General features: G+C 38.4%; 3 protein-coding genes and 1 pseudogene across 10 annotated transcripts; 2 read left to right on the top strand and 2 right to left on the bottom strand.

Annotated features, from left to right (window-relative positions):
* Positions 1 to 195: 195 nt before the first annotated feature.
* Positions 196 to 3502, top strand: LOC137724468 (uncharacterized). The gene is made up of 5 exons (XM_088697192.1): positions 196 to 778; positions 1229 to 1320; positions 1595 to 1714; positions 2223 to 2292; positions 3158 to 3502. The coding sequence occupies exons 1-5, from the start codon at positions 196 to 198 to the stop codon at positions 3190 to 3192; spliced, it is 900 nt and encodes a 299-aa protein (XP_088553318.1). The 3' UTR covers positions 3193 to 3502.
* An 8039-nt stretch (positions 3503 to 11541) lies between these two features.
* On the bottom strand, positions 11542 to 17173 carry LOC137733773 (low affinity inorganic phosphate transporter 1 pseudogene; annotated as a pseudogene). Of its 2 annotated transcripts, XR_015964510.1 has the most exons (3): positions 17059 to 17173; positions 15597 to 15650; positions 11542 to 13267 (listed from the first exon to the last, which is right to left on the bottom strand). The product of XR_015964510.1 is annotated as a low affinity inorganic phosphate transporter 1 pseudogene, transcript variant X2 (transcript). The 2 variants fall into 2 exon arrangements; XR_015964509.1 differs by lacking the exons at positions 15597 to 15650; positions 17059 to 17173 and adding an exon at positions 13441 to 13869.
* A 1511-nt stretch (positions 17174 to 18684) lies between these two features.
* On the bottom strand, positions 18685 to 20983 carry LOC137733774 (transcription termination factor MTERF8, chloroplastic). 6 transcript variants are annotated; one of them, XR_015964506.1, is made up of 4 exons: positions 19664 to 20983; positions 19164 to 19414; positions 18960 to 19030; positions 18685 to 18846 (listed from the first exon to the last, which is right to left on the bottom strand). XR_015964506.1 is itself a non-coding variant. In XM_088697561.1 (3 exons), the coding sequence occupies exons 1-3, from the start codon at positions 20795 to 20797 to the stop codon at positions 18837 to 18839; spliced, it is 1284 nt and encodes a 427-aa protein (XP_088553687.1). In that variant the 5' UTR covers positions 20798 to 20983; the 3' UTR covers positions 18685 to 18836. The 6 variants fall into 6 exon arrangements, 3 of the variants coding, with proteins under 3 accessions (XP_088553687.1, XP_088553688.1, XP_088553689.1); XR_015964508.1 differs by having other exon boundaries at positions 19275 to 19414; positions 19664 to 20982; XR_015964505.1 differs by having other exon boundaries at positions 18960 to 19414.
* A 681-nt stretch (positions 20984 to 21664) lies between these two features.
* Positions 21665 to 26513, top strand: LOC137734986 (putative protein arginine N-methyltransferase 3). Its single transcript, XM_068474333.2, has 7 exons — positions 21665 to 22056; positions 22619 to 23173; positions 23281 to 23378; positions 24286 to 24364; positions 24641 to 24901; positions 25018 to 25185; positions 25819 to 26513. Exons 1-7 carry the CDS (start codon positions 21775 to 21777, stop codon positions 26275 to 26277), a joined length of 1902 nt encoding a protein of 633 aa, XP_068330434.2. The 5' UTR covers positions 21665 to 21774; the 3' UTR covers positions 26278 to 26513.
* The last annotated feature ends 41 nt before the right edge of the window (positions 26514 to 26554 follow it).

Genomic DNA, 26554 nt, shown 5'->3' with positions numbered 1-26554 from the left:
AAAACTTAATTATGTTGCCAAAATTTTGACTGACTAATTGGTTATATAATATAAATTAATGAAAATTCTTTTGATTTTAGTTACATATGATATGAGTATCGAACTTTAGACGTAACCCTACTCGCTACACTCACCCCCAATGACATGAAATAGTCCAATTAAGATGTGAAAAAAAGCGAGTTAATTTTATTACGGATGCTATTAGTAAATTTGGGAGATCCATTCAAGGAATCTATATATACTAAAACCCAATCAGGTGGTACTGTGGATGACCAGTGGGCGGACGATTCTGCCCCTGGAATTTTCCTTCGGTTGTTCTTCTCTTTGGTTTTTGGGGCACCGAAATGCCGCTTTTGCCCATTGCTTCCACGCGTCTGTCATCGATGGAATCCTCCATTTGGACTGTGTGTTCTCGATTTTTCTTTTGCTTACCGTTGCTTGGCTGAAAAATCTGGGGATGTTACACCTGCTCCCTTGCTATTCTTTTCCTCTTCTGGACTCTTCTTTTCCATCGACTTCTCTGTCACTATCTCGCAACCAGCTACAACACTGATTCACCCTCCATTTCTCCCGCTTAGCAAAAGAAAATCAAAGGGGTTCACCTCCGTGGGTTCCGTAAGATGCTGGAAGCATCGTTTGTTTCTCTCTTTCTTCTTTTCTTCCACCTCTTCCTTCGCCGAAGCAACTAAAAATCAAAAACCTACTTGCGGCTTCTTCCTCCCGATTTTGGAGCTTCTCTTTCTCTCTCTCCCCTCCATTGAAGCACCTCCATACACAGGTATCGTTTCTCCCGTAATTATATATTTAATTATTTGAAAGTTAGTTCTTCTGTGTAAATTTCTTGAGCTTTTGATTACCTGCAATTTTCAATTTTCTACGATATAGGATTTTTGGATAATTTCATGATTTAACGATCCTACTAATTATCAAGTAGAATCAATATGAGGAATAGATTCTTCAATTTCGTAGCTTCCAAGCCTAGACAAGAGATCATATACGCGGTTTTTGCGTTTGTTTATGTCTAATTTGCGTCGATTTTGGTCGGATCTATTTCGGATTTGGTTTTCTGTTTGAGCACCGGTTGTTTTTGCATCACTGGGAAGTTAATTTTCTACAACTGAGGTATGTTTTGTAACTGCTGTGTTCTGATTTTTATTCTGTGTTTTGATTAATTTTGGATGGAATTGTAACTGTTTGGTTTTGGGTTGGCTCTGTTCCTGTGCTAGAGTTTTCCTGGCTAAGAGGATATTTTGCGGTTTGGTTCCTTGCTTGGTCAGTCTCAGATTTACCGACGGTTCCAACGGTCCTATTATTTTTTGGGTAAGTTTTTTCCCTTTTTTGTTTTTTCCTGATTTGACAACTCCTTGGTTGGTGTTAGATTAAAATGTGTGTGTAATTTTTTCGAAGAATTACTGGTGAGATGGATTGACAAGATTCTTGAGTGAAAAACAGGCTTTTTAGTGCGGTTAAACAGAAATATAGAGCTTTATTGTAAGAAAGTTATGGACGATTTAATTAAATTAATTGTACTGATAGAGATATGAATGAGCCTAATGTTTATTCTTTTCACTCAAACATCGTTATACCATTACAGAAAATCAAGAATTTGAACATCAGCTTGCGACTTCGCCGTCGATTTGAACGCCAGCAGCTTCGATGCAGTCCTTGGAGACACCCCTGCCTCCTTTGCCAGTGTCGAATTCTTTGCTCACTGGTCAGCTTTTCTAATTTCTATGTAAACCATTGATTTTATTTGGGAAATAAATGGAACCCCTTATGTTTTTGCTTAAAGTATTGATCTTTGAGTGTAACTCAGTAGATATTAGATCGATTGGAGGCTACCCATTTGAAAAAGAAGAGAGATCACATGGATGATGGATCATGTGAGGTTCTCCAATTATTTGAGATCACATGGAAATATTTAAGTTGTCATAACTAAAATGATCTGAAAGCTTATTGAGAATTGTTGTAATTTGCTTTTCATTGTAGTGTTACTTTCTTAAACTGATTAGAGCTAAAGATTGCTAATTCCATAGCATTCAGTGCATATGCTTATTAATGTCTGTTTGTTATCTTAGAGGCATATGGTGATTTAGTTGCACCCTGCACATGTGCAGCTGAAGGCTGACCCCAAATTGTTCCCCCTGAAATGATGTTGTGCTTATTTGTAAATTTTGTTGCTCATCTGCAATTCACCTTTTGTCTCTTGATATCTTTTACAGGTGCAAAACGCCATAGAGTATTTAAACATCATCGGGGCCTTGGATGAGAATGAGAATCTGACTGTTTTCGGTGGGGAGAGATTTATTATTCTTTTAATATTTCAATTATGCATTGGGATGCTTGCAACTCTTTGTAATGGTTGAGTGTTTAAATTTGAAAATCATTAGCCTAATGCAGTTTTAATCACTTGACAGTTTAAATGCAGGTTGTTATATAGAGCTTAGGATTTAGGTTTTCCAGTTCAATCAAAGCTAATTGGACAGAATCATGAATTAATTAAATGTGGTGTCTTCCTTTTTCCCTCTGTTTCTTTTGCTGTTGGGTGAAAGTGAGCATGGGTTTATGATAACCTATTTAAAAGGAAAGCTGGAGAGAGAGAGAGAGAGAGGGTACTAAAGTAGGTGCATATGGGGAGTCAAGGCATACTGATAGAGAAAAATGCACAGATTGGAATGGTAAAAATGAAAAAAAAATGAAAAGAAAGTGAACCCAATAGAACATAGAAAATGAAGCGTTCATCCAGTGGAATAACCCATATGTGGTGTTTATTTTTAGACAAGATGGGAAGATGTAAACAGTTGGAGGTCCATACCATTTTCCAAGTTCTTTATTAATGTGAATGTGTATGTTATTCTGATTAGGAACTTAAGTGAATAAATCGTTTTCGAATTTGTAAACAAATAATTGCTTACAAAATAATGAACTCTGTTAAACAAAAATAATTGCTTACAGTAGAGAATTACTGTAAACATTATTGAAGTATATATTTAAATATTTTTAATTTATATAAATAGTTAGGTTGCTATTGCATTCTGTGCCTAAATCAAATCACTAACTTGAACCATGCTCTTTATTTGGGAACTCTGTGTATTTCTTATTTGAATTAGTACGGTTTGTTTTTCAAATTTGATTTTGTGTGATTTCATTTTGATAGATATTTCAGAATTTCCGAAAGCAGGTGTGGTTTGATCAATTAAGACCAACCTGATTTACAGAGGTCTGATTAGAGGTACGCTACTAATTACCTCACTTTTCTCCCAGGAGTATGCTGCTTTTTCCAAAAGGAAAAGATTAGCTTGGTTTGATCTCTTATTTGAGTTGTGTAGATTTGGTTTGATCTCTTAATTTGTGTTGTGTAAATTTTGTATGAATTAATTTGGGCTGGGTAGAGGAAGCAAATAATTTTTCAAAATAATAAATTTAGTTTGGTTTGTACATATGTTGATGAATATTATTTACCGAAGCATGAACATGTCAAGAAACTGTTCGTTTCAAACTATTCATTACAACTTTGCACCAACTATTTTTGTTATGCCTAACGGTTTTAAAACCCGCAGCATCGCGCGGGCTCCTTTGCTAGTAATTACCTAATTGAAAGGGATTCTACCTTGTCAACCTCTTTCAATTATCACATTCAAAACAGTTTGAAATAAGTTAAGGAAAGAGTCATTTCAATTCCATTTGCTTTGTGCATAACATACATTAAGATTTTTTCACTCTTTTTTTAAACAAAATAATAAACATTCAACACCATAATTCATGACCATAAATAAAGGAATGGATTTCTTCCCAATTTAAAAAAGCCAACCTATTACCACTCAGTACTATGGTCTGATGGTATTTCTCTTCACTTGAAAGTGAGAGATCTTAGGTTCGAATCTCATGAATGGCGAATTTGATACCAACTTAGGCTGCCCATTGTGTGTCTTTGCCGAACTCCCCTTCTCCTTAGTGTAAAAATATCAATGTACCAAAAAAAAAAAAGCCAACCCATTGTCTCAAGCATATTCTTCTCCTCTCGCAAATAAGAGACCTAAATTCGACTTGTAGAATAAGGAGGAATCGTTTCTTACATAAAAAAATACTACAATCCTAGTGAATTATCTAGTCCAATTCAATCCAGTTTTAAGCACCACATGTTAACTTAGAGAGCACCACTAGGATTGGTGGGCACTCTGAATCTTGACTAAATAATGCATATGAAACTCACATACATCAATGGAAAGAAACATTTCAATATCCCGCAGCATTGTACATGTTAGAATTTCTGATATCAATTTTAATACTTCAAAATCTCTACTCCCAGGCCTTACGGGAAGGCTTTAATATATACACCACAACAACAACTTTACAGATTAAACTGTAAGTGACAGCATGCACACACACATGCCGCAACACAATCTATACACCTTTACACATTAAACTACTAGGTAACAACACACACACATGCAGCAGATAGGTAACAGCACACACACATGCAGCAGCACCATCTGCTGTTTTCTGACAGCACACATGGGAAAATGCTTTAACAGTAACCAAGCACGCATGGGAAGACTTCGGACAGCACACATGCACATGCACATTCCTTTCCCTGCTGTTCATGAGTCAGCAAATGCTTGCTGTGCTGTCTGTACAGCTTGGCCTGCTGTCCTTCTTCCAATACTTGGGTTAACAAGAACAGCTTGAGCACTTCGTCTAACACCCCCCCCCCCCCCCCCCCCCGCAAGCTAACAGGTTGAGGAACAACTGGAAGCTTGGACACCAACAAATTGAATCGAGACGAAGACAGACCTTTGGTAAATAAATCTGCAAGCTGATCTTGTGAACAAATATAATTAACCAACAGTTCACCACGAACCACTTTCTCCCTGACATAGTGATAATCAACCTCTAAATGTTTGGTTCTAGAATGGAACACCGGATTGGAAGCAAGAGCAATTGAAGACACATTGTCACACCATATTTGAGGTCGAGTAAGATGTAACTGCAAGTCCCGAAATAAAGACCTCAACCACGAAAGCTCAGCTGCGGTGTAGGCAAGTTGCCTATACTCGGCCTCAGCACTCGATCGAGAAACAGTTTTCTGTTTTTTTGAACTCCATGAAACCAGATTTGAACCAAGATAAATACAAAACCCCCCAGTTGAATGCCGAGTATCCGGATTCCCAGCATAGTCCGCATCTGAAAAAGCAGAAAGATGGGTAGTACCTGGCTTGTAAAGGAGACCATGACTATGCGTCGCCTTCAAGTATCGTAGAATCCGTTTGACTGCCATCCAGTGAAGAGTTGTTGGAGCATGCATAAACTGGCATACTTGGTTAACTGCATAAGATAAATCGGGACGAGTTATCGTTAAGTATTGTAGAGCACCGACAACACTACGATACATTTCTGGTTTATCAAACTGATCTCCAACATATGCACTGAGTTTTTGACCAGAAGACATGGGTGTAGAAATCGGTTTGGCATCAGTGAAATGTGTGCGTGACAATAAATCAAGAGCATACTTGGATTGGCACAAATGCATTCGATTTCCATCGTACTTAACCTCTACACCCAAAAAATAATTAAATAGTCCCAAATCCTTCATGGAAAACAAAGTACCCAGCTTTTGAATTAACTGAATGATGTGAGAAGAACTGTTGCCAGTAATCAGAATATCATCCACGTAGATGAGTAGGATAAGATACACCCCTTTTTGGTTGAACACAAACAAACTATAATCACAAGTTGATTCTTGAAAACCAAGTTGAAGCAGGAAATCTGAAAACCTCTGAAACCATGCCCTCGGAGCCTGTTTAAGACCGTAAATGCTCCGTTGAAGTTTACAAACATGATTGGGTAACTGTTGATTAACAAAACCCGACGGTTGACGCATGTAAACTTCTTCGTTCAAGAAACCATGCAGAAACGCATTTTGGACGTCAAGCTGCCTAACTTGCCAACCTTTGGAAACTGCAAGACTTAAAACAAGCCTAATGGTGCTGTGTTTAACCACAGGACTAAAAGTCTCATTATAATCCACACCAGCCTTCTGATGAAAACCATTTGCGACAAGGCGAGCTTTATAGCGTTCAATTGTTCCATCTGCACGTCTTTTCAATTTGAACACCCATTTATTTGGGAGCAAATTCATCTTTGGATGAAACGGGACCAAACTCCACGTGCCACATCGTTGTAGCGCATTAAATTCCTGTACCATGGCATTTCTCCATTCCTGAGACTTGACAGCTTGACTGAAACAAGTCGGTTCAATTGGAAACTGGTCAACAGTTACATGCATAGCATATTTAGGGTTAGGTTTTTGGATGCCAGACTTTGATCGTGTAGTCATTCGATGGCCATTATTTTCTGACATCACTTGTACTGATTCCATGGATACCACAGCTTGTTCATGTGAAGGTATGGGTGATGACAGAGGTAAGGCCGACACGGGTGTAGTCGGTGCGGTGGGTGGGGCAGGTTGAAACTGTGTGGTGTTTGGAGGAAAGGATGACACGGGTGTAGTAGAGGGTGGACTGGATGAGTCAATTGAAGGATTGGGGACAGGTTCAGACGGTGCAGTGGAGGGTAAGGAAAGAATTTCATTAGAAGGACAATTTTGACGGAGAGGAATAGCAGGTACATTAGGTGAGTGAGATAAAGGAGACGTGCTAATATCATCAAAATTAAATAATACCACGGGAGAGTTAAATGTACCTGAATCGACGACATTTTCTGAGGTAGATGTGAGTCCCTTAAAAGGGAAAGAGTCCTCATCGAATAGGACATGGCGAGACAAGTAAATTCGTCTTGTGGACAATTCCAAACATTTGTAGCCTTGGTGATTCAGTGAATAACCTAAGAAAACACAAGCTTTTGATTTTGGTTGCAGTTTATGTTGTGTGTATGGGACTAACCATGGAAAACATCGACAACCAAACACTTTCAACATGTCATACTTTGGAACTCTTTTAAACAACTTCTCATAAGGTGACATATTGGATAAAAGTTTTGTTGGCATGCAATTTATCAGGTACGTAGCGGTAGAACAAGCATCAAACCAAAACTGATTAGGAACGTGAGATTGAGAAAGCATAACTATACTGGTTTCAACAATATGGCGATGTTTCCTTTCTGCAAGTCCATTTTGTTCAGGATGTTTTGGGCAGGAAAAACGTTGTGAAATCCCACTGTCAGAAAGAAACTGTTGAAAAGCACGACTTTTATATTCCCCTCCTTCATCACATTGAAAGGTTTTAATGGCAAGATTAAACATGTTCTCGACAGTGGCTTTAAATTTTACAAATATCTCAAAAACTTCACTTTTATTTTTCATGGGAAAAATCCAAGAATACCTAGAGTAGTCATCCACAAACAACACATAGTAACGAAAATTTTCATTAGAAATAACGGGAGAAGACCAGACATCAGAGTGCAAAAGTTCCAATGGAGACGTAGAAACAGACTCGGACAAATTGAAAGGTAACTTTTTACTCTTTCCTAAGGGACATGACTCACAAAAGCTTACATGAGGAGTACCATGAAGTGGTACTAGTTTTTTGGAAATTAAAAACTTAATTATTGAGTTGGCAGGATGACCAAGTCTAGCATGCCATTTTTGCACTGAACACCGTACCCCTACCAAGGCTGACATTGAAGACTGGAACCGTCCACTGCCATTTGGAAATGGGTATAACCCATTCTCACATCTCCCTCGGAAAAGCGTCTTCCGAGTCTTGAGGTCCTTAACAAGAAAAAAAATATGGGAAGATTAGCAGGTAGCAATTGTTGTCTAAAGTAAACCTATGAGCATATATGATGTTTTGAGAAGCAGTTGGGCAGTGAAGAACGTCATTCAAATCAAAAGAACAAGCTTTAGTATTTAGTTGTTGGAAACCAAAATGAGAAATAGTGATGCCAGAATCATTACCTACACCCCCAATAGTTTCATTACCAGTGTACTATTTGGGATTAACCAAATTTTGAAGGTCAGGAGTGACATGTGCATTCGCACCACTGTCTAACAGCCAGGTACCATTGGATTGCTTATTGAGAGTAATAGGCGAGGAGGACATGGCTGTGAGTTTGTGAGCAGGAATCCGACCTTCATAAGCAGAATTCATCCTTTGGAAGCAATCAAGCGCAGGATGACCTGGTTTGCCACATATTTGGCAAATAATACGCTCACCAGAAAAAGAGGATTTCTCACCATTAAACTGCTGGTTGCGCTGATTGGTGGGATTGCGAGGATTGTTGCCACGCTGATTTGACAGAGAAGCACGGGTGAAGGAAGACATTCCTCTTCCATTCCCACGCGATCGTCCACCGCCACGTCCTCTAGTGGCAACGAAGGCGTTGACAGGTGCAGGTTCAGCCAAGGAATTATTCTGATCCACCATTCGTCGTTCAGTTGTCAACAGAAGTGCCTCAAGGGTGGGATAGGTGATCGGGGTATCCCTAGCTTGAGCAGCACTTACTGTCATCTCAAATGCAGGTCCTAGATTGTTCAACACAATCTGCACGAGTTCATCATCACTGACCGGTTGACCTGCGAGAGCAAGATTATCAGCAATCGCATTCATGCGATCCACGTAATCCGCAACAGAAAGATTACCTTTCTTTGTCTGCAGCAACTCATTCCGCAGGAACAAAATTCTGTTCTGAGAAGTGGAGGCATACCTTTGCTCTAAAGCTTCCCAAGTGGCACGCGCAGTTCTCTTGCTTGCCACAGTAGCTAAAACAGACGCTGTCAAGGAGCTATTTATCCAACTCAAGATCATTTGATCTTGTTGAATCCACGCACTGTATGCAGGATTGACCGTGGTAGCACCAGGCAAGTTTTTTGGAGGGCACACCAAAGTACCATCAACATACCCCATCAGATCTCTACTTTTGAGAATTGGGAGAATTTGAGCCAACCACAGTGGGTAGTTGGTTCTGTCAAGCTTGATATTAACAATAGTGGAAAACAGATGAAACTGATTGGTGGTAGGTGGGTTGGTGGAAGAAGTGGCATTGTTTTCAGCCATTGAAGCGTGGGGAAAAAAAAAAAAAAACAAACAGGATCTAGTCGTTAGACAATGAGAGGCTCAATACCATGTTAGAATTTCTGATATCAATTTTAATACTTCAAAATCTCTACTCCCAGGCCTTACGGGAAGGCTTTGATATATACACCACAACAACAACTTTACAGATTAAACTGTAAGTGACAGCATGCACACACACATGCCGCAACACAATCTATACACCTTTACACATTAAACTACTAGGTAACAGCACACACACATGCAGCAGCACCATCTGCTGTCTTCTGACAGCACACATGGGAAAATGCTTTAACAGTAACCAAGCACGCATGGGAAGACTTCGGACAGCACACATGCACATGCACATTCCTTTCCTTGCTGTTCATGAGTCAGCAAATGCTTGCTGTGCTGTCTGTACAGCTTGGCCTGCTGTCCTTCTTCCAATACTTGGGTTAACAAGAACAGCTTGAGCACTTCGTCTAACAGTACATACCAAAGATTTTGACAACCCTCCTCCTTTATCCGGGCTTGGGACCGGCAGTGCCTAATAAACATTAAGACACAGGCGGAATTGCTATGTGTCGAGGCAGATTCTGTACATGTATGCATAAAATCCAAGGACGTAATGACATTGTTCTCAATGCTTCTTCGGCCTTATCATTTCCCCAATCTTGCTTTTTGGCCAATGCCATTCAACCGGCGGCTAAAAATTCACAATGTATCCTTCGCGATCATGTTCCTTGCTAACCTCGGCTCAACAAAAAAAAAAAAAAAAAAAAAAAAAAAGGTTTTATTTTTTGAAGTTTGTTTTCAGCAAAAGCCCTAGAGAAATTACAAGTTTGATTTCAGAAAATCCTACCATTTCTTTATTGTTCTTGTATACCACATACTCCAAAGTGTATTTTTTTTTTAGTACATCGATATCTTTACACTAAAGAGAGGGAGGAAGTTCGGCTAAGCCACACAATAGGCAATTACTCATACCCGTTTTGTTAATAGTTAGTTGTTTTTCTTGGGTCTTTTGACCCCCAATTTTACCAAAAAAAAAAAAAAAAAAAAAAAAGGCAAAACATACATCTGAGAAAGTATACTGCAACGCCAACAACATGCAAGACATAACTCAATGCATAGCCTGCAAAACATTGAATGATAATTAGCATGAACAGAATCCAATTACAAAACTTCATTGAAGGAAGAATTGTGTACATTATTTACCAGCGAACTCAAACGCCTTCCTAATTCAATGATCCACGACACCTGAATAAAAGATGATTCTTAGTAGTATACATAACCACAGGTCGTTCTCCAGGGCGTTTTGAAACAAATTTTATGAAGATAAAATGAAATAATAATATTTTTCTTGTGGAAACACAAAGAAGATCAAAAAGACCACAAAATTAAGAACATGCATTCCTGTAAAGACAGATCTTACTTTTTCGAACCACAGTTGCAAGGAATCTTCTTCTCCTCCAAGGGAAACTTATAATTGTAAGTAATTTCTTCACCAACAGCTATATGCCGTTTTGCGTAAATGAAAATACGTTTGTGACCATCAACACTGATAACTTCGGTGTAGCAGTTAGGCTGCAAACAATTTCTTTGCTTTTACATTATTTATATACGGAACTAAGACCAATTCCAATACTTGAGTCACTCCTTCAAAATTTCTCCCATCATTAGGTTAAAAAAGAGATTTTGAGTTAAAACTTGTTTTGGGCTAAATTCCATTGAAAATACCAGCCCAAACTAAATATTCTGGAGTTGAACTAAGCATCATATTTTAAAAACTCCCTTTGATTTCTTTCTTAATTTGATTTAGGATGACCACACTATTTTTTTTTTTTTAAACCAAACTCTACCTTTGAACTTGGATTTTAAAGAAAGTGTCAAATCCTTTTTTCCTCCAAATTTTCTGGAGTTGCAAGTGAGTTGCATGCAAGGTTTAAATTATCAGTTGTTACGGAAATCAACATCTCAAAATACAAATATAACGACTAAAATTTCGAGAAGATATATGTTTATGAATAAATGGCCTGTTTTAGAACCAAATATAAACCATCTGTTTAGATTTTTTTTTGGTTAAAACTTGTTTAGATTTCTTTAATTTGCTGAAAACCTCTGCGTTATTTCTTAGGAATTCGAAATAGTCTTCAATTTTTTTTTTAAATCTTTAATTCATTTTTTGTTTTTTCAAAAGAAATCTACTAAGGTGGTAGCAACCATAGCCGCTATCCTTGACGCCCAACTACAAATCCTCCCTTGTATTCCGAGGCGCCACGGCCAGCACAGCTTGACGGGCCGCCGCCTTCCACCTGAGTGACACGCCCTTATAGATGTATTCAATAAATGTAGTACAAATAATTTTATTAGTGAGTTAAGGTTGCGCATATGAATGATATTACTCAAAACTTCAGGGGCTGAACTGTGCGTCATTCACTACATAGGAACACAGAGATATGAAGACTTTTTAGTTATTGAATTCACAACAATTTTATATAAAAGTTTACCAAATTCTCGGACGCTGTGGTTTTTGCTGAAAGAACTTTTATAACTAGAGTTTACCACTCAATTGCTTTATTTCATAGTTGTTTATTCTCACAATATAAAAACAATTTTTCTTTAAAAGCACTACAATACCAAACGAGCCCTTACTCCTCAGTCTCACCACTCATCTCCTCGAGTGATTTTCCATTTGGTTCAGGCACTAACAGTGTAAACAGCATGCCAAAGAAGTTGATGACGCCAAGCATAATAAGAGAATTCTTCATACCAATACCAGGGGGGTACCCTGCGTCTGTCTCGGCCGGGTTCGTGCTTTGTGCAGCGTATAAGAACCCGAAGGCGCCTACTATGGCTCCGGCCTTTCCTGCTGCAGCTGATATTCCATGACAAGTAGACCTCAACCTTGCTGGGAAGATTTCTGCTGGCACAACGAAGGTAGTGGCATTGGGTCCAAAGTTGGAGAAGAAAAACGTAAGGGAGTACAATACCACGAACCCTATTCTGTTCGGTTTCAAAGTCCAGTGATGGTAAGGAATTGCAAGGGCAAACATGAACACTGTCATGAAAAAGAAACCCATTAGTTGGATCGGAAACCTTCCAATACGATCGATGAAGGCCACCGTAAACCAGTACCCTGGAACAAGACTGCACAATGCTATTAGTGTTTGTGCCCTTGCAATTTTATAGAGCTCTTCAATGGCGTTCATGGTTTCTGCTGCTGGAAGCCACCCGATTGTGCTGAATATGTCCTTTTGGAAAAGGTTTTGGCTGTAGTACGCAATGTCAAATAAGAACCAAGTAGTGGTGGTACCAAGGAGGTGAAGCCCGTGTCGGCGAGCAAACTCCTTCGTGAACAAGCCAAATGCTTTACTATCTGGATCTTCCATGATTTGAACGTCTTCTGATTCGAGATTAACTTGTAGAACCTTGGACATATCCGATGCGGCTTGTTTTGCGTTATTGGCAACAAGGGCAGTGTACCGAGCTGTCTCAGGCATTTTCATTCGCCAGAAATAAGTAAGAACAGCAGGGACAGCTCCAAACATCAAAACGATACGCCAAACATAATCTGCTTGAGGAACAAGAGAAGCATTTGGATCGACTGAGTAAGGGGGTGCCTTGTATGCGTGATCAAACGCGCTCGAAACAATTATAGAGACAATCCCAGCTGTCAGAATCCCAAATCCCTGCATGGCAAACACAGCAGCTATGAAAGCCCCGCGAGTCTTTTTGTTAGCATATTCGGACATGATCGTAGCTGAAAGGGGATAGTCGCCACCAATGCCGAAACCAAGCCAGAATCTAAAGAAACAAAGCGTTGCCATGACACCTTCCGGCTTAGACCCAAAAGAGAGCCCCGATGCAATACAGCTCAACACCATCAGCATGAGTGTTATACCATAAACTCTTTTTCTGCCTAACTTGTCACCAAGCCAGCCGAAGCAGAGTTGTCCGACTAAAGTGCCGCATAGGGCGACACCGTTAACAGCTGCGGACACGTTGGGAGGCAGCGTGCCGGGCTTCTCGGCGCCTTGTTTGGTGTAGTAGATACGACCGAGGAGTTTGGTGACGTAGGAGATGGAGAAGAGATCATAGGCATCTGTGAAAAATCCCATTCCGGCTATGATGATTGCTGTGAAATGGTACCACTGCGTCTTGGCAACATCAAGTGCATTAAGCACTGCAGCTTGTTGATTCCTAGCCATGGATAAATCTTCTAACTGTTGCTAATTAATTACAGAAAATGTCCACTGCCAAAAAAAAAAGGAAAATGGTTGGCAAATCATTTCTTCAATCATAAACTGATGTCATGCACCAAAAAGCGAAAAAAATATCAACAAAATATCGATCAAATATCTCAAAAAGTAAAAACTTGACAAAGTATCAAGTATCAACAAACTACTGATCAAAGAGAGATTTGAACCTTTGTGAATTTGCAGTGGAGAGTGGGATGTAGAGGCTCTCATGAACATGGATGATCAAGAACAATGGCCATTTATATAATAATTAATAAGTGCGTACTCGATCGTGAATCAAAACTTTCATTTCCATCACTATCATAAATAAATAAAAACCGGTTTTTTAGTCAAAATTATCTATAAGATTGGCATCTCTCCACTTTGGTTCTTGAAAATGAAAAGAAGCGGGCTCTGAGTTTGTCCACCGTAAATCATTTTGGTCATCCATGAAAAATTTGTCAATATCCTTGTTAAATTATTACGTGAATGACTACTTGATCACTTTTTTAAGGGTAAAATTGTCAAACCAACCTCTTCACTTAACAAGTACATTGACAGATTTTTCACGAAATAATCAAAATGATTTACGGTGGACAAACTTAGGATCACTTCTATCCATTTTCATTATCATGAACTAAAATGAGAAGTTATATCAATTTCAGAAAACCATTTTTGACTAAAAAAACCTTAAATAATCCTCTGTTTGCTGTGTGGTCAGTTGAAATAATTTCTCTCCTTTTTTTTGGGGTACGACAATAAGCACTCTACCAATTTTTTGAATTAAAAAATAAATTGACTTTGACTTTCATGTGATCCAAGCCACACTATGGTCCACCAAATCAGCATAATTTTATTTCATTTAATGACGTGCAATTATAAAATATTGATGGGTTGGATTTGTGTATGTTTGACCAGTGATCTTGAATTGCTTATCAACTAATTACTAATAAAATAAATATTTGTCACTTAGTACTACGATCTAATGGTATTCCTCTTCATTTGTAAGTGAAAAGATTTAGGTTTGATTTTCACCAAAAGTGAATTCGAACCACATTATTGCTAGCCCATTATGAGATTAAATATACTCTATTTTCTTTAATATAAATAATATCGTTCGTTCAAAAACTAAAATAAAATAAACACTACTTGTAAGGGAGCTCAGCACTCAAGCAGTTTTGAGCATGTATATGTGCACAGGTTCTATGTGTGAATACGCCTCCCCTCAACATCATATGTATTAGAATAGAAAAATGAAATAATCACTCAAAATTCTAGCAGGTGTAATTTTGTCGTGCAAAAAACGAACACTAGTAGGTGGTTCGAAGCCAATAAAATTTAGTCAATCCACATACAATCAAATGTAGATTTTTTCATTTTTTAAATTAGGAATATGATTGTTCGAACTTAAAAGTAGAATCGCAATTGGAAGCCAAATTCTCATAGGTTTGGTATTACTTGTAACGCAAGAAAGTCCATCATTACTAGAATAAGGTACAAAGCAAAGAGATAAAGACACAATCAATCGCAATTTATTCAAATTCAAATGCACAAATGAGGATTAAAAGCATGAAACCAACTAGATTTGGTTGATTTGATTCTCACAAGAAAATTTGCGGCTTGTCTAGTGATCGAGTTTAGCCTGAATTAGCGGTAGAAGTTGCTCCCTCTGGACTTACTTCAAGGAAAGACAGGATTGAGCAATTTCACAGAAATGCTTCACAGATAGTATCAAAATATATATTCTCATTCTTATTTCATCAAGATATAACGTAAACAATACTATCACGATCAATTAGAAATACTTCGCGTATGGTATCAAAGTATATATTCTCTAAACATTGGGACGATTTCCCTTAGACGATAGAACCAAATGCAAGATGCCAGGTGTGTATCTCACTTCGTCAGACTTGTCTATCCATACACATCCTTATGTTGTCAGATTGTCAATTTGCATGATAATATAACCATTTTATGTTGCTTTAAAAAGATAATATTGAAGATTATCGTAGAGTATATCGTGATAGATTTTGTCAGCTGATTACCACTAATTCCAAAAGCTTAAGCTGCCAAAGGCGTTAACTAAAACCTACATTCCAAACCAGTAATAAACAAAATCATACAGCCTAACAATTAGATATAAAATGAATAATCATATGCATAATTGAAGGATAATAATATACCGGGGATATACCCTTGTGAGATTACAGGTGTAAGCATGCAACATCATCATTTCTTTAGATATATAGTTTCAAACGTTCAAGCAACAGAGGGTCACAGACAGACTAAAGAAATACCCCAAAAAAATATAAACAATTCACCAGTGCATAAGGTATAAACTTACAAATATGCCATAAATGTCAATTTCTCATCATTTCATTCCCACTCGTTCGGATTCCTGGAAAGCAAGAGTTTGAATATGTAAAAAGGAATTGTTATTAGCACTCCAAAATTCTCATTTTACACTCCTAACTTTCTATATTTGGAAAGAAAAATACACTTGTGAGGAGTATAAAATGAGATTTTTAGAGTGTCAATAACACTTCCTATGTAAAAAAACAATTGACGATATCAATCCAAGATTTAGAGCAAGTCTACTGGCAAAGGCAAGGGCTACGGGCAAGAGGCTTTATTTGGCCTCTCAAAATGTCATTATTCTTGAAATCCAGCCCTCTCAAAACTTTGTTGTTCTAATGGTATTAGAGGCTAGGGGCTAAAATGTGTTAGGTGGCTAGTTTTCATTGGCTATAGGTTTCTTCCTAAGTTGGCTTAGGTGGCTAGTTTTCATTGGCTCTAGGTTTCTTCCTAAGTTGGCTCTTCAAGAGCCTTGGGCAAGAGCCGAGGCTAAACTGGCCCCTCAAAGAGCCCTGGGCAAGTTTAGCCTGGGCTTAATACGTTGCGTTAGAAATTGAATTTTGTCATTTAGGGCTTAATAACCCTTTTCGTAGGCTAATTTGCATGCATTAAATATACTGTTAAAGGCGTGACTGAATGAGATGACTCTAACTAATTCTTTAATGAAATTTATAACGACATATTTGAGAACTGTTAACGTAGAGAACTGAAATCAACTAAATATATAACCTTCAAACTTGTCTAACTTGAACACCTCCTCCCCTTTAAATTTTATTTTTACTCATATAAAACAAGAAAACATCCAACTCCAGGTGTAGTCAAAAGGAACATCTTCTGAGTGGTTTCCGTTTGGGTGAGAACTGTCCAGGCAGGATGTGGTATAATATTAAATAACTAGACACACATGTTCAGCTGTGGCTTTCGCTTGTTGCTTTCAGATTCCATTTTTCTGAAGTTTAACGTTCTATAGTTGTTAAGTAGTGAAGACTTTCAATGCTTAAATTAAATATAACCCTTCTGCTTCCTTAATCATCTAATTTGTAATATTAAACTGGTTTTTTGAAAGCTAGGACATACGGATCATCTTTCTCTACTCCCACAATTCTAAATAAAGATCTCATTCAATGTGCTATACACAGGCACACAGCTATATATAAGCGTTTTAATCACGCGTTCTTTCTTTTGCTTTTTTGTTGACACTGAAGATCTGGGAACTATTTGCTAAACGTACTATTTTCAAAGGGATGAAAATGAATTTTGGTCACCCGAATGCAGTTCTAGAATGCTGAATTGAGTTGTCGGAACTAGGACTCTAGGAATGCCAGCCACCCTTTCAAAAGCTACACCTGAGACGTATGTTACCCTAATCCCCTTTGGCATCCCTCTATCATGAAGATAATTATTTAAGACTTGAATCCATGTCTATGTTTACAAGTATAACAACAGCATACCAGTTACCAATAGACAAGGATTCTTTCGTATTCTGTGGCCTAGTTACGCGCATGCTACCCTCACCTGCAAGTAGATAGCCTTGTCAATACAGGCTCAGAGCACCATACAAAAGCAAACTAACACGTATTATAAAATAACGTGTGGCATCCCACATCGCCCAGGGGAGCGATCCTTATATGTATATTCTCATCTTTAGCTAGCATGAGGCCTTTTGGGAGCTCACTGGCTTTGGGTTCCATGGGAACTCTGAAGTTAAGCAAGTAGCGCCCGAGAGCACTCCCAGGATGGGTGACCCATCGGGAAGTTCTCGTGTGAGTTCCTAGAAACAAAACCTTGAGGGCGTGGTCGAGGCCCAAAGCGGATAATATCGTGCTACGGTGGTGGAGCGGGCCCGGGAAGTGGTCCCGCCTGGGCCGGGATGTGACAATTTGGTATCAGAGCCTAACCCTGGCCGTGATGTGCCGACGAGAACGTCGAGCCCCTAAGAGGGGTGGATTGTGACATCCCACATCGCCCAGGGGAGTGATCCTTATATGTATATTCCCATCTCTACCTAGCATGAGGCCTTTTGGGAGCTCACTGGCTTCGGGTTCCATGGAACTCCGAAGTTAAGCAAGTAGCGCGCGAGAGCACTCCCAGGATGGGTGATCCATCGATAAGTTCTCGTGTGAGTTCCCAGAAACAAAACCGTGAGGACGTGGTCGCGGCCCAAAGCAGATAATATCGTGCTACGGTGGTAGAGCGGGCCTGGAAAATGGTCTCGTCTGGGCCGGGATGTGACATAATGTATCAAGCAAATGATGTTCACCTTTATTTCTGCTCCATCTTCATGACCTTTTGGCTATGTTTGGATAAGGGATTTGAGCTAAATATAACTAGAAATGGACTGCAAAAGATTATATGGAGGGATTTGAAATGAGTAGATACAATGCATTAAGATGCAAAGTCACTTGAGAGGGTTTTACAAATGTCTTTGCAATGATCATGTAGCACATTTCATAGTCCTCCATCTAATATTTTATTGTCCATTTCTAACTATATTTAGCCTATATCTTTAGGTACTTGCAAATCCCTCACGTAACACAACCTTTAAGTTATGGCCCAAAAGACACTCAAATTATTGGCACTTTCCAGATTTGGGAAGGAAACTCACCCTTATATAGAATTCTTCAAATGCGGTCATGATGAATTTAATACAGCAAGTACCACAAGTCAAATGTAGAAGCTACTGGTACTCGTACCACACAATGTGATATGTGACAAAGTTAGATGTACATAAGAATAGATGGACATCCAGTTGAAATTCAAGGCGAAAAATTCTGTCCGTCAAACTGAAGGGCAAAGTACTGATATGCAATATCACATGTCAGTTAGACAGAACCCACTAATCCATCGTCACAGATTCACACTAATGCAATAAATCAAAAAAGAGCTGCAGAAAATCCACATCTGAATCACAGAGTAATTGGTGTGTAATTTATGACGAGCTTGGATGTGCTATACAAACGTATGAATACAATACTTAACATATATGAGAATCTGCTAAGTAAAGAGTAGACACGATTGTACGAGGAAAGCAAAAGAAATGACAATGTGGTCATGCAAGGAGAAAAGGCAAAGAGATCTTTGCAATGCAAAATGAATACAAACTTTATTCAACCCCATCCACTTCAGAAACCAAACACCAAAGTTTTTTCCTCCAAATCAATTAGGGTGAACTGTGTTGTTACTCGAAGCAGAGACATAAAGAAAACCTTCAATTCCTACAAATCCAGCATCATGTGCTCCTTAACAAAAACAAGGAGCTTACTAAGTGTTAATCTTCTCATATTGTAAGTACAGCGTACTCTAAGGGTTTACATTAAACCCTGCAAGTGTAATTAATGTTGTATAAACTAACTTTTCTTATGAAGTGCTCCATTTTTCTTCTTGGCGGTTCAGTTTGGACTTCCTTTCACAAGCTTGCACTAACTAATAACAGCAGGAATATCACATAAGCACTTATTTCTCATGACCTGTAGCTCTCTATTTATGGAAAAATAAATATTACCCTTTTGTTTATTGAACAGGAATTAATTAGAGAGTTGAAACAGTAAACAAGTACCATTGTAAAGGCAAACTTCTCTCTTTTGATCAGAAAGTCTTCAAATGTTTTCTAATAGATTCATTCATCCACGGATATAGAAGATAGAAGAAATGTCTCTTCATTACATACCCCATCAACTGCCATGAGAACTGATATGTATGCGCGCATGCTCGCATTTTTGTTTCTTTTGATTTGAACAATAGACCCAAAAAAGAAAAGGTCCCCTTCACTCGTCTGTTGAATATATTAGAAGCAAGACTTTGTGCATCCTGTCAAAAGCCATGCAGCACCATTAACTGTAAATTGGTGGCATCAGGGAGATCAGGCCAATATCAAGTTGGTGTTCGGTGTTCTAATATATGTACAATTAAAGCAGCTACTGCTAGGCATTGGAGACGCAGAAGATAAACCAACGAATTTATATTTTCAGCCACTGGCAACCAAGTGAATTTGCTGCAGCAAAATATGAAGGGAGACTACACATCCTGGATATCAACATTTCCATGATACACACTCACAATTTGAGGTACTTGGTGGATATATCTGGTCACAAAACTCTCCAAGAACTTCTTTTCCACAGATTTTAACACGACATTCAGACTCAAGTTTTCAATATTTACCAATCCCTTCAACAGCAGAACTTTTACAACCTTACACCTCGGGATAATTCTCTTCTCCAAACTCAAACCCATGACCACCGGGTACTTGGCAACCATTCTTGACGGCCATCCCATCTTGTTCACTAACAATTCCATTACTTGCGCTATTTTCTTCTCCGACTTAGTCATACACTGCGGGAACCGCCTGAAAGCAGAGAGAACATCATCCTCAGACCAACCCCACCTCTTATAAACTTCAAGGTTTTGATCCCATCTCGACTTACCATTGTGCCCGCACAATGTGCTTATTGCAACAGCTGAAGTAGATTTTTCGAGATTAAAACCCATTTGCTTAACCACATCCACTACTTCTCCAAACTTTTCAGTCTTCCACATCAATTCACGGGGAAATCTAGCAAGCAACAGAGAAATGCATGACTGGGGCATACCTGATTCTCTCAAAATCCCAATGTTCGGCTCCACATTCTTCGAGTGTCCTTCCAAGAAAATCCAGGTACCGCGCTTGACAACAGAAGCCGCATTTTTCTCCGAAAGCATACTCCTCAGAAACTCATAAGTCGGTACAATCCGTTTCCGCAAGCTCAACACCAAAAGATTTGGGCTATAAGCCACAATTCTGGCAACGTCCTCCCTCGAAACTCCAATGGAGCTGAAAAACTCGAGCTTTGGCAAAAGGGTTTGATCAGGATCGGCTAAAAGGAACTGAGGGCGTGACCTGACGAGCTTCGAGATCTGGGTTTGGGAGAATCCATGGCTTCCCAGAAGGGCCAATACGGAGTCCGCTCTTTCTGGGGACTGCAACTTGATCGTCTTGGAGGCGGAAATTGCATTTTCCGGGGCCAACCCACATGAGTTTATGAGGTAATTGACTGTGAAATCATGGTGGTTTTCAGAGATTTCTGAGCTGAATTGTCTGCAAAGTAGCTGAATTTGAAGAGGGAAATGTGAGGTTTTTAGATCTTTGGAAGCAAATGTAGAAGAAAATATTGAAATCCCCAATCGAAGGCTCTTCAAATTGCAGAGCGAAATCATGCTACGATGTCGATGGTGAATAACTTCTGTGGTAGAATTCAAAACCCTAGCGGGTCTTTTTCTTTTTGAACTGAACTTGCCACCATTGTCGGCTTTGCCGCCTCAATTTCGCAACCCGAAATGAAATACGAATCGATTGCTCACTCAAATTTAAGGGCGCAGTAAATTTGGATTTAACAGGGTTTTAATGGATAGTTTTATGCGACAGATTTTAAAGAATTTTAAGAAACATTATAATTTTGTAAGATTTTGGAAGATTTATATTTAAATTAGATAATTATCCAATACCGTCAGGTTTGATGAATTTTCATTCATTTTTTTTATTAAGTACTGGACGATTTTAACCTCAAGAGAATCACATGTGGCCACGTGATGGAAAAATAGATGAAATTTTATCGATTATGACGATGAGGGGTTAATGACACACTCCGATCGAAATCAAGACGTGACGGCTAGCACGCCTTAATTTCGGTCGGGGTGTGTCAGTTAATTGGTGATTTCTGCACGTCTTGATTTTGATCGGGGTGTGTTAGTTAATTAGTGATTTCAAACAATTCGAAGAGTTAATTATCAAAAAAATTTAGCCGATCAATTTCAACAACGATAATATTTCAAGAAGTCAAACGACATTTTCCTCTTACACTATATTTGAATAAGGAAAATAAACTTAAAATTTGAGTAAAAATCTAAATTTATAAATTAACATGCACTAATTTCTTTATTTAAATTTATAAACATAAAAATTTAGAATTTTTACCTAAAAAAAAAAAAAAAAAAAAAAAGAAATTTTTACTTATAATACCTGATGGAGGCTTGTGGGAATGTAAACGTCAAAATAGGGGTACAGCTGCAAAAACGAAGAATCCGATGGCAAAATCGCCAATTCAAATTTTTATTACTGTTATTAGGGTTTGTAGAGGGTTTAAGGTTCAAAGTGAATAAACCCTCCCTCCTCCCTTTCTCTCTCAAGATTACTCATGGCGAAGAACGGCTCCGAATACGAACCCACATTCACAGACGAAGAATCCGAAGAGCTCCAAGACTGGAACGATTGGAATGCAGAACCAGAAGAAGAAGACGAAGAAGAAGAAGAGGGCTCAGACTTGCTGTGCTTGTTCTGCGACTCCAGGTACAGCTCGTGCGACGACCTCTTCGACCACTGCACTTCGACCCACCGTTTCGACTTTCAGGCCGTTCGGAAAGCGCTGGGTCTGAATTTCTACGGCTCCTTCAAGCTCATTAACTTCGTTCGCGCTCAGGTCAGTCATTGAGCTGACAGACAAACAAAGGGAATGAAATTTTGAGATAGAGTTTAGTAATTGGATTGGATTAGCGTTGTTGGAGTAGTTCTTTCGCTTTTGGTTTTGATATGTTTGAGTAAGCGAAACTTGAAGAATTAGCTTTTACCGGGTAGTATCTTCTGCTGCAATGCTAAGAAGTTTGAAATGGAAGTTTGTTTATCTAATGTGAAATTATATTCATTGTTTTGGTTGGTGTTAGGATACAAATGAGAAATTGGTTAAAAACAGTAATCCTTGAATCCTTACGCTGGGCATAACACGAATACCCAAGTCAAATTGTTGTAGTTGTCTGCATTTGAATTGAATCTATTGATGTATGAAATGCATTGTTAGTCCTTTAAAAAGTCTATTCATTTTTCCTTTGTTTGTTGATAGTAGGTGCGTGCTTTTTGTTTTTTCGGTTGTTGGGAATTTGAATGTTAATGTGCTGAGCAAAGTGTTTTCATCATCCTGTAATTTTGGAGTTTCTATTTCGTTTTATTTTATTTTTTTATTTTCTGCTGATTCCATTTGTTTCCAGGTTGCTGAAAACAGATGTTGGAGTTGTGGGCTGACTTGTCATTCCAACCAAGATCTACAGAATCATTTACATGAAACAGTCAATTTCAAAGACATGACACCTGGATGGGATAGTGATGAGTATTTAAAACCTTTCTTGCAAGATGATTCGGTCTTGTATAGCTTTGGTGAAGATGAAGAAGGTGAAGATGACTACGCTGCAGTAGTTGACAAGGACGAACTTATGAGTGATTTGAGGCAGTTTGAAGAGATCTGCATTGATCATGATATTCATGTGCCAAAGATTGCTATTGATTATGATACCTCTAATGAAAGTGGGAAAAATGTTGCTTCATCATCCAATGGCCCCTTGAATAATGTGAATTCTCCTGGAAAGGCGATCATCAATGGTTTGGATTCAGGAGAACATGTTGGGTCAGCTGAAAGAAAGAAAAAAGAACAGCTTTTAAGAGCGTATATTCCAAATCATGGCTCAAAGGATATCAAGAATGTTAACAATGACTACTTTGGCGCTTACAGTTCATTTGGCATTCACAGAGAGATGCTCAGTGATAAGGTATTGAGTTAATCTGTATTTCCTGGCAGAAGAAAATTTGAAATGAAAAAGCCTGTTTGTGTTTGTATTTTAGTTTGATTTAGACTCCTATATTGTCATTTATACAGGTAAGAATGGATGCTTATGGACAAGCTATTTTAAAGAACCCCTCTCTCTTGAAGAGTGCAGTGGTGATGGATGTAGGTTGTGGCACAGGTATACTAAGGTGAGATGACATGCTAGTTGCTTTCTTATGGAAGTAACAATTAGTTGGAGGTTTCTGATTCTGTACTTCATAGTGGATTTAATCTCAGTCAAAATGCTGGTTTTGTCACAAGGGCTGTTATGTTTATCACTATGCTTCTTTGTTCTATCGAGGTGATAATGCTTTCTTGGTTTGACAGCATTACCCATGAGTCTTGTTAACTACGGGATTGCTTGTTGCATTTGAACACTAGTAATGACTAGAAACTTAGACCTCTGATATGATCAGTTGAAGATGTGCTCTAGGAAAACTTTAACTTGGAATAATAACTACTTGAACAATCTCCTTGGGAAATATTTGAACAGTGAGGAAAAAGAAAAAGGAGAAAATAAGCAAAAATCTTTGAAAAGTAAAAGTTTTGCGACTCTGTTAATAACATGTGTGATTGACTTTGCAGGCAACTGTTTTGTATGGTATGAGTTTACAATAATGAAAATGGGTTGCAAAACCCTGTATTTGTGTTGGCTCTTGTAGCTGATATTGAGATTCTTTAAATCTTCCCAGTGTCCAATCTAAAGTGTGTCTCTAGAGACAAATTATACGAAATGTTTTTGCATTTTCTCTAGAAATGTTTACAAACACTATAGTTTCAGTTTAAATATTTGAGGTTGCTGAGTATGTAAAAAGTTGCTAGTGACCATATTTTATCTATCAATTCAACATTAATGTGGGCAAGAGATTTACGAGTTTCTTGCATAGAATTCATAACTCGTGCTGAAGAACAATACAACAGTTTCTCAAATAGCCAGTCTCTATATATTATGTTCAGGCAATGAAGGTCTGAAGTGTGATCATGTTGATTATTATCAATGTTCCATTACTCAACAACTTATCGCTCCTCTAACTTAATCTTCTTTTCCCCTAATAGTCTCTTTGCAGCCCAAGCAGGTGCTTCAAAGGTAATTGCAATTGAAGCAAGTGAGAAAATGGCTTCAGTTGCAACTCGGGTAAATTTTCCCTGTTTTTTAATTGGATTTCTTCATGTCCTGACAGAGTTTGTTGTGAGTACTTAATTGTTGTGAGTACTTAATTGTTGTAAGTACTTAATTGGTTTTTTAATTGCAGATCACAAAAGATAATGGTCTTTTGTCTAGTAAGAGCCCTGGTGAAAGTACTAAGTACTTAATTGGTTTTTTAATTGCAGATCGCAAAAGATAATGGTCTTTTGTCTAGTAAGAGCCCTGGTAAAAGTACTAAGTACTTAATTGGTTTTTTAATTGCAGATCGCAAAAGATAATGGTCTTTTGTCTAGTAAGAGCCCTGGTGAAAGTACTAACCATGGCACTGGGGTAGTAGAAGTGGTTCAAGGTATGGTTGAGGAGCTTGATAAATCCATGCCAATTGAACCTCATAGTGTTGATGTATTACTGAGTGAATGGATGGGGTACTGCCTACTTTATGAGGCAATGCTCAGTTCAGTGCTTTATGCACGGGATCGGTGGTTAAAACCTGGAGGTGCCATGCTTCCTGATACGGCAACTATTGTGAGTTCTTTCTCTAGCCTCTTATCTCTTCAATTCTTCACATACGTCTCCGTATGTTGTTCTTAGGGTTACTTTGTTCTTTAGTTTTTTCCATTCAAATTTCCCTTTTTTCTTAGTTTGTTGCAGGATTTGGAAAAGCAGCTACCAGTCTTCCATTTTGGGAAAATGTGTATGGTTTCAACATGTCTTCTGTTGGCAAGGAGCTTGTTGAAGGTGCAGCCCAAATCCCTATTGTAGATACCGTGGATGGTCATGGTTTAGTGACCAATGCTGCTGTTCTCCAGGTTGGTGTTATGCAAGTATTATATTTATATGTGCATGTGCAATGTATCAGGTCTTCAATTAGTCTTGGTTTTAGACATGACTTTGTGATGGATCAGTCGCTCTCTGTGTGCTCCTTGATGCTCAATTTTATCTTTCTTGTCTTGTTATCTATATTCATCTTTCAAAATTCACGCCTTTTGCATGCGATAAATCATTTTTAGCTAACGGCAGCAAAGTCCCAGTGCCCGTCAACTGGTTTGCATTCTTAGTTTTTGTATTAAATTTGTATACATAGTTATGTAACAAATCAGTTATTTTCTCTTGTGACATGTCCTTAATAGGACTATAAATGAAGAAATAAGATGCAGAATATGGCAGTTGCTAGGACCAAAGCATGATAAACATAGATCAAAACTTAGGTATACAAGACTTAGGCTCAACATGACAACGTTAAAGGGGGAAAATCCACCTAATAATTTAGTTTTAGTAATATGATATTATAATTTATAATATAACGTTTATACTAATTATATTATTTAATTATTGTCATCGTACATGTGAATTTATGGAACATTATATGTACCAAAACTGAATAAGCATACCAGTGGCTCCAATTTGGTGGACAATGATTTTCCTTTGATTTTGTTTCACAGAGCTTTGACTTGGTGACAATGAAGCCTGATGAAGTTGATTTTACTGCAAGTGTTGAGTTGGAACCAAACTTGAGCGGTGCAGCTAACAGCTTAACTGATTTGGAATCTGAAGCAACCTGGTGTTTTGGAGTTGTCTTGTGGTTTGAGACGGGGTTTACCGGCAGGTTTTGCAAAGAGATGCCGGCTGTTTTGTCAACATCCCCATATACTCCCAAAACGCACTGGCAGCAAACAATTTTGACATTTAAGGAACCAATTGCTGTGACATCAGGAAAATCTAACGTGGACGGATCAGCAGCAGTTGGCACTGAAGCTTGTCCGGCTGCAAGGATTCATCTGCGAATAAGCATTGCTCGTGCTTCCCATCATCGTGACATTGACATTTCCTTAGAAACTGCTGGAGTTGATCCTCATGGTCGGAAGCGCAATTGGCCTGTTCAAATTTTTAATCTTGGTTAGTCTAATGATCAAAATTTGGGATCCTGATTGCCCCTACTTCTTAACATTGACATTTTCCGAGAGACTGCTGGAGTTGATCTTGATTGTCCGAACCACAATTTGGCCTGTGTAACTTTAGTCGATGTTGGTATAACGATTCAAACCTAAGATCGGCTGACTTAAAGCGGTCTAGTTTTGTACTGTCTGTGTTGTTTCACTTCTATTTTGGTTCTGAAGAATTTTCTAGTTTGTGTTTATTTCCTTGCGGAGTTTATTCATAAAAAAAAAAATATTGTTC

This window comes from Pyrus communis, chromosome 7, assembly GCF_041283825.1.
Source record: "Pyrus communis isolate YQ-2024b chromosome 7, ASM4128382v1, whole genome shotgun sequence".
NCBI classification, from domain to species: domain Eukaryota; kingdom Viridiplantae; phylum Streptophyta; class Magnoliopsida; order Rosales; family Rosaceae; genus Pyrus; species Pyrus communis.
This window is presented reverse-complemented; position numbering and strand designations above follow the sequence as displayed.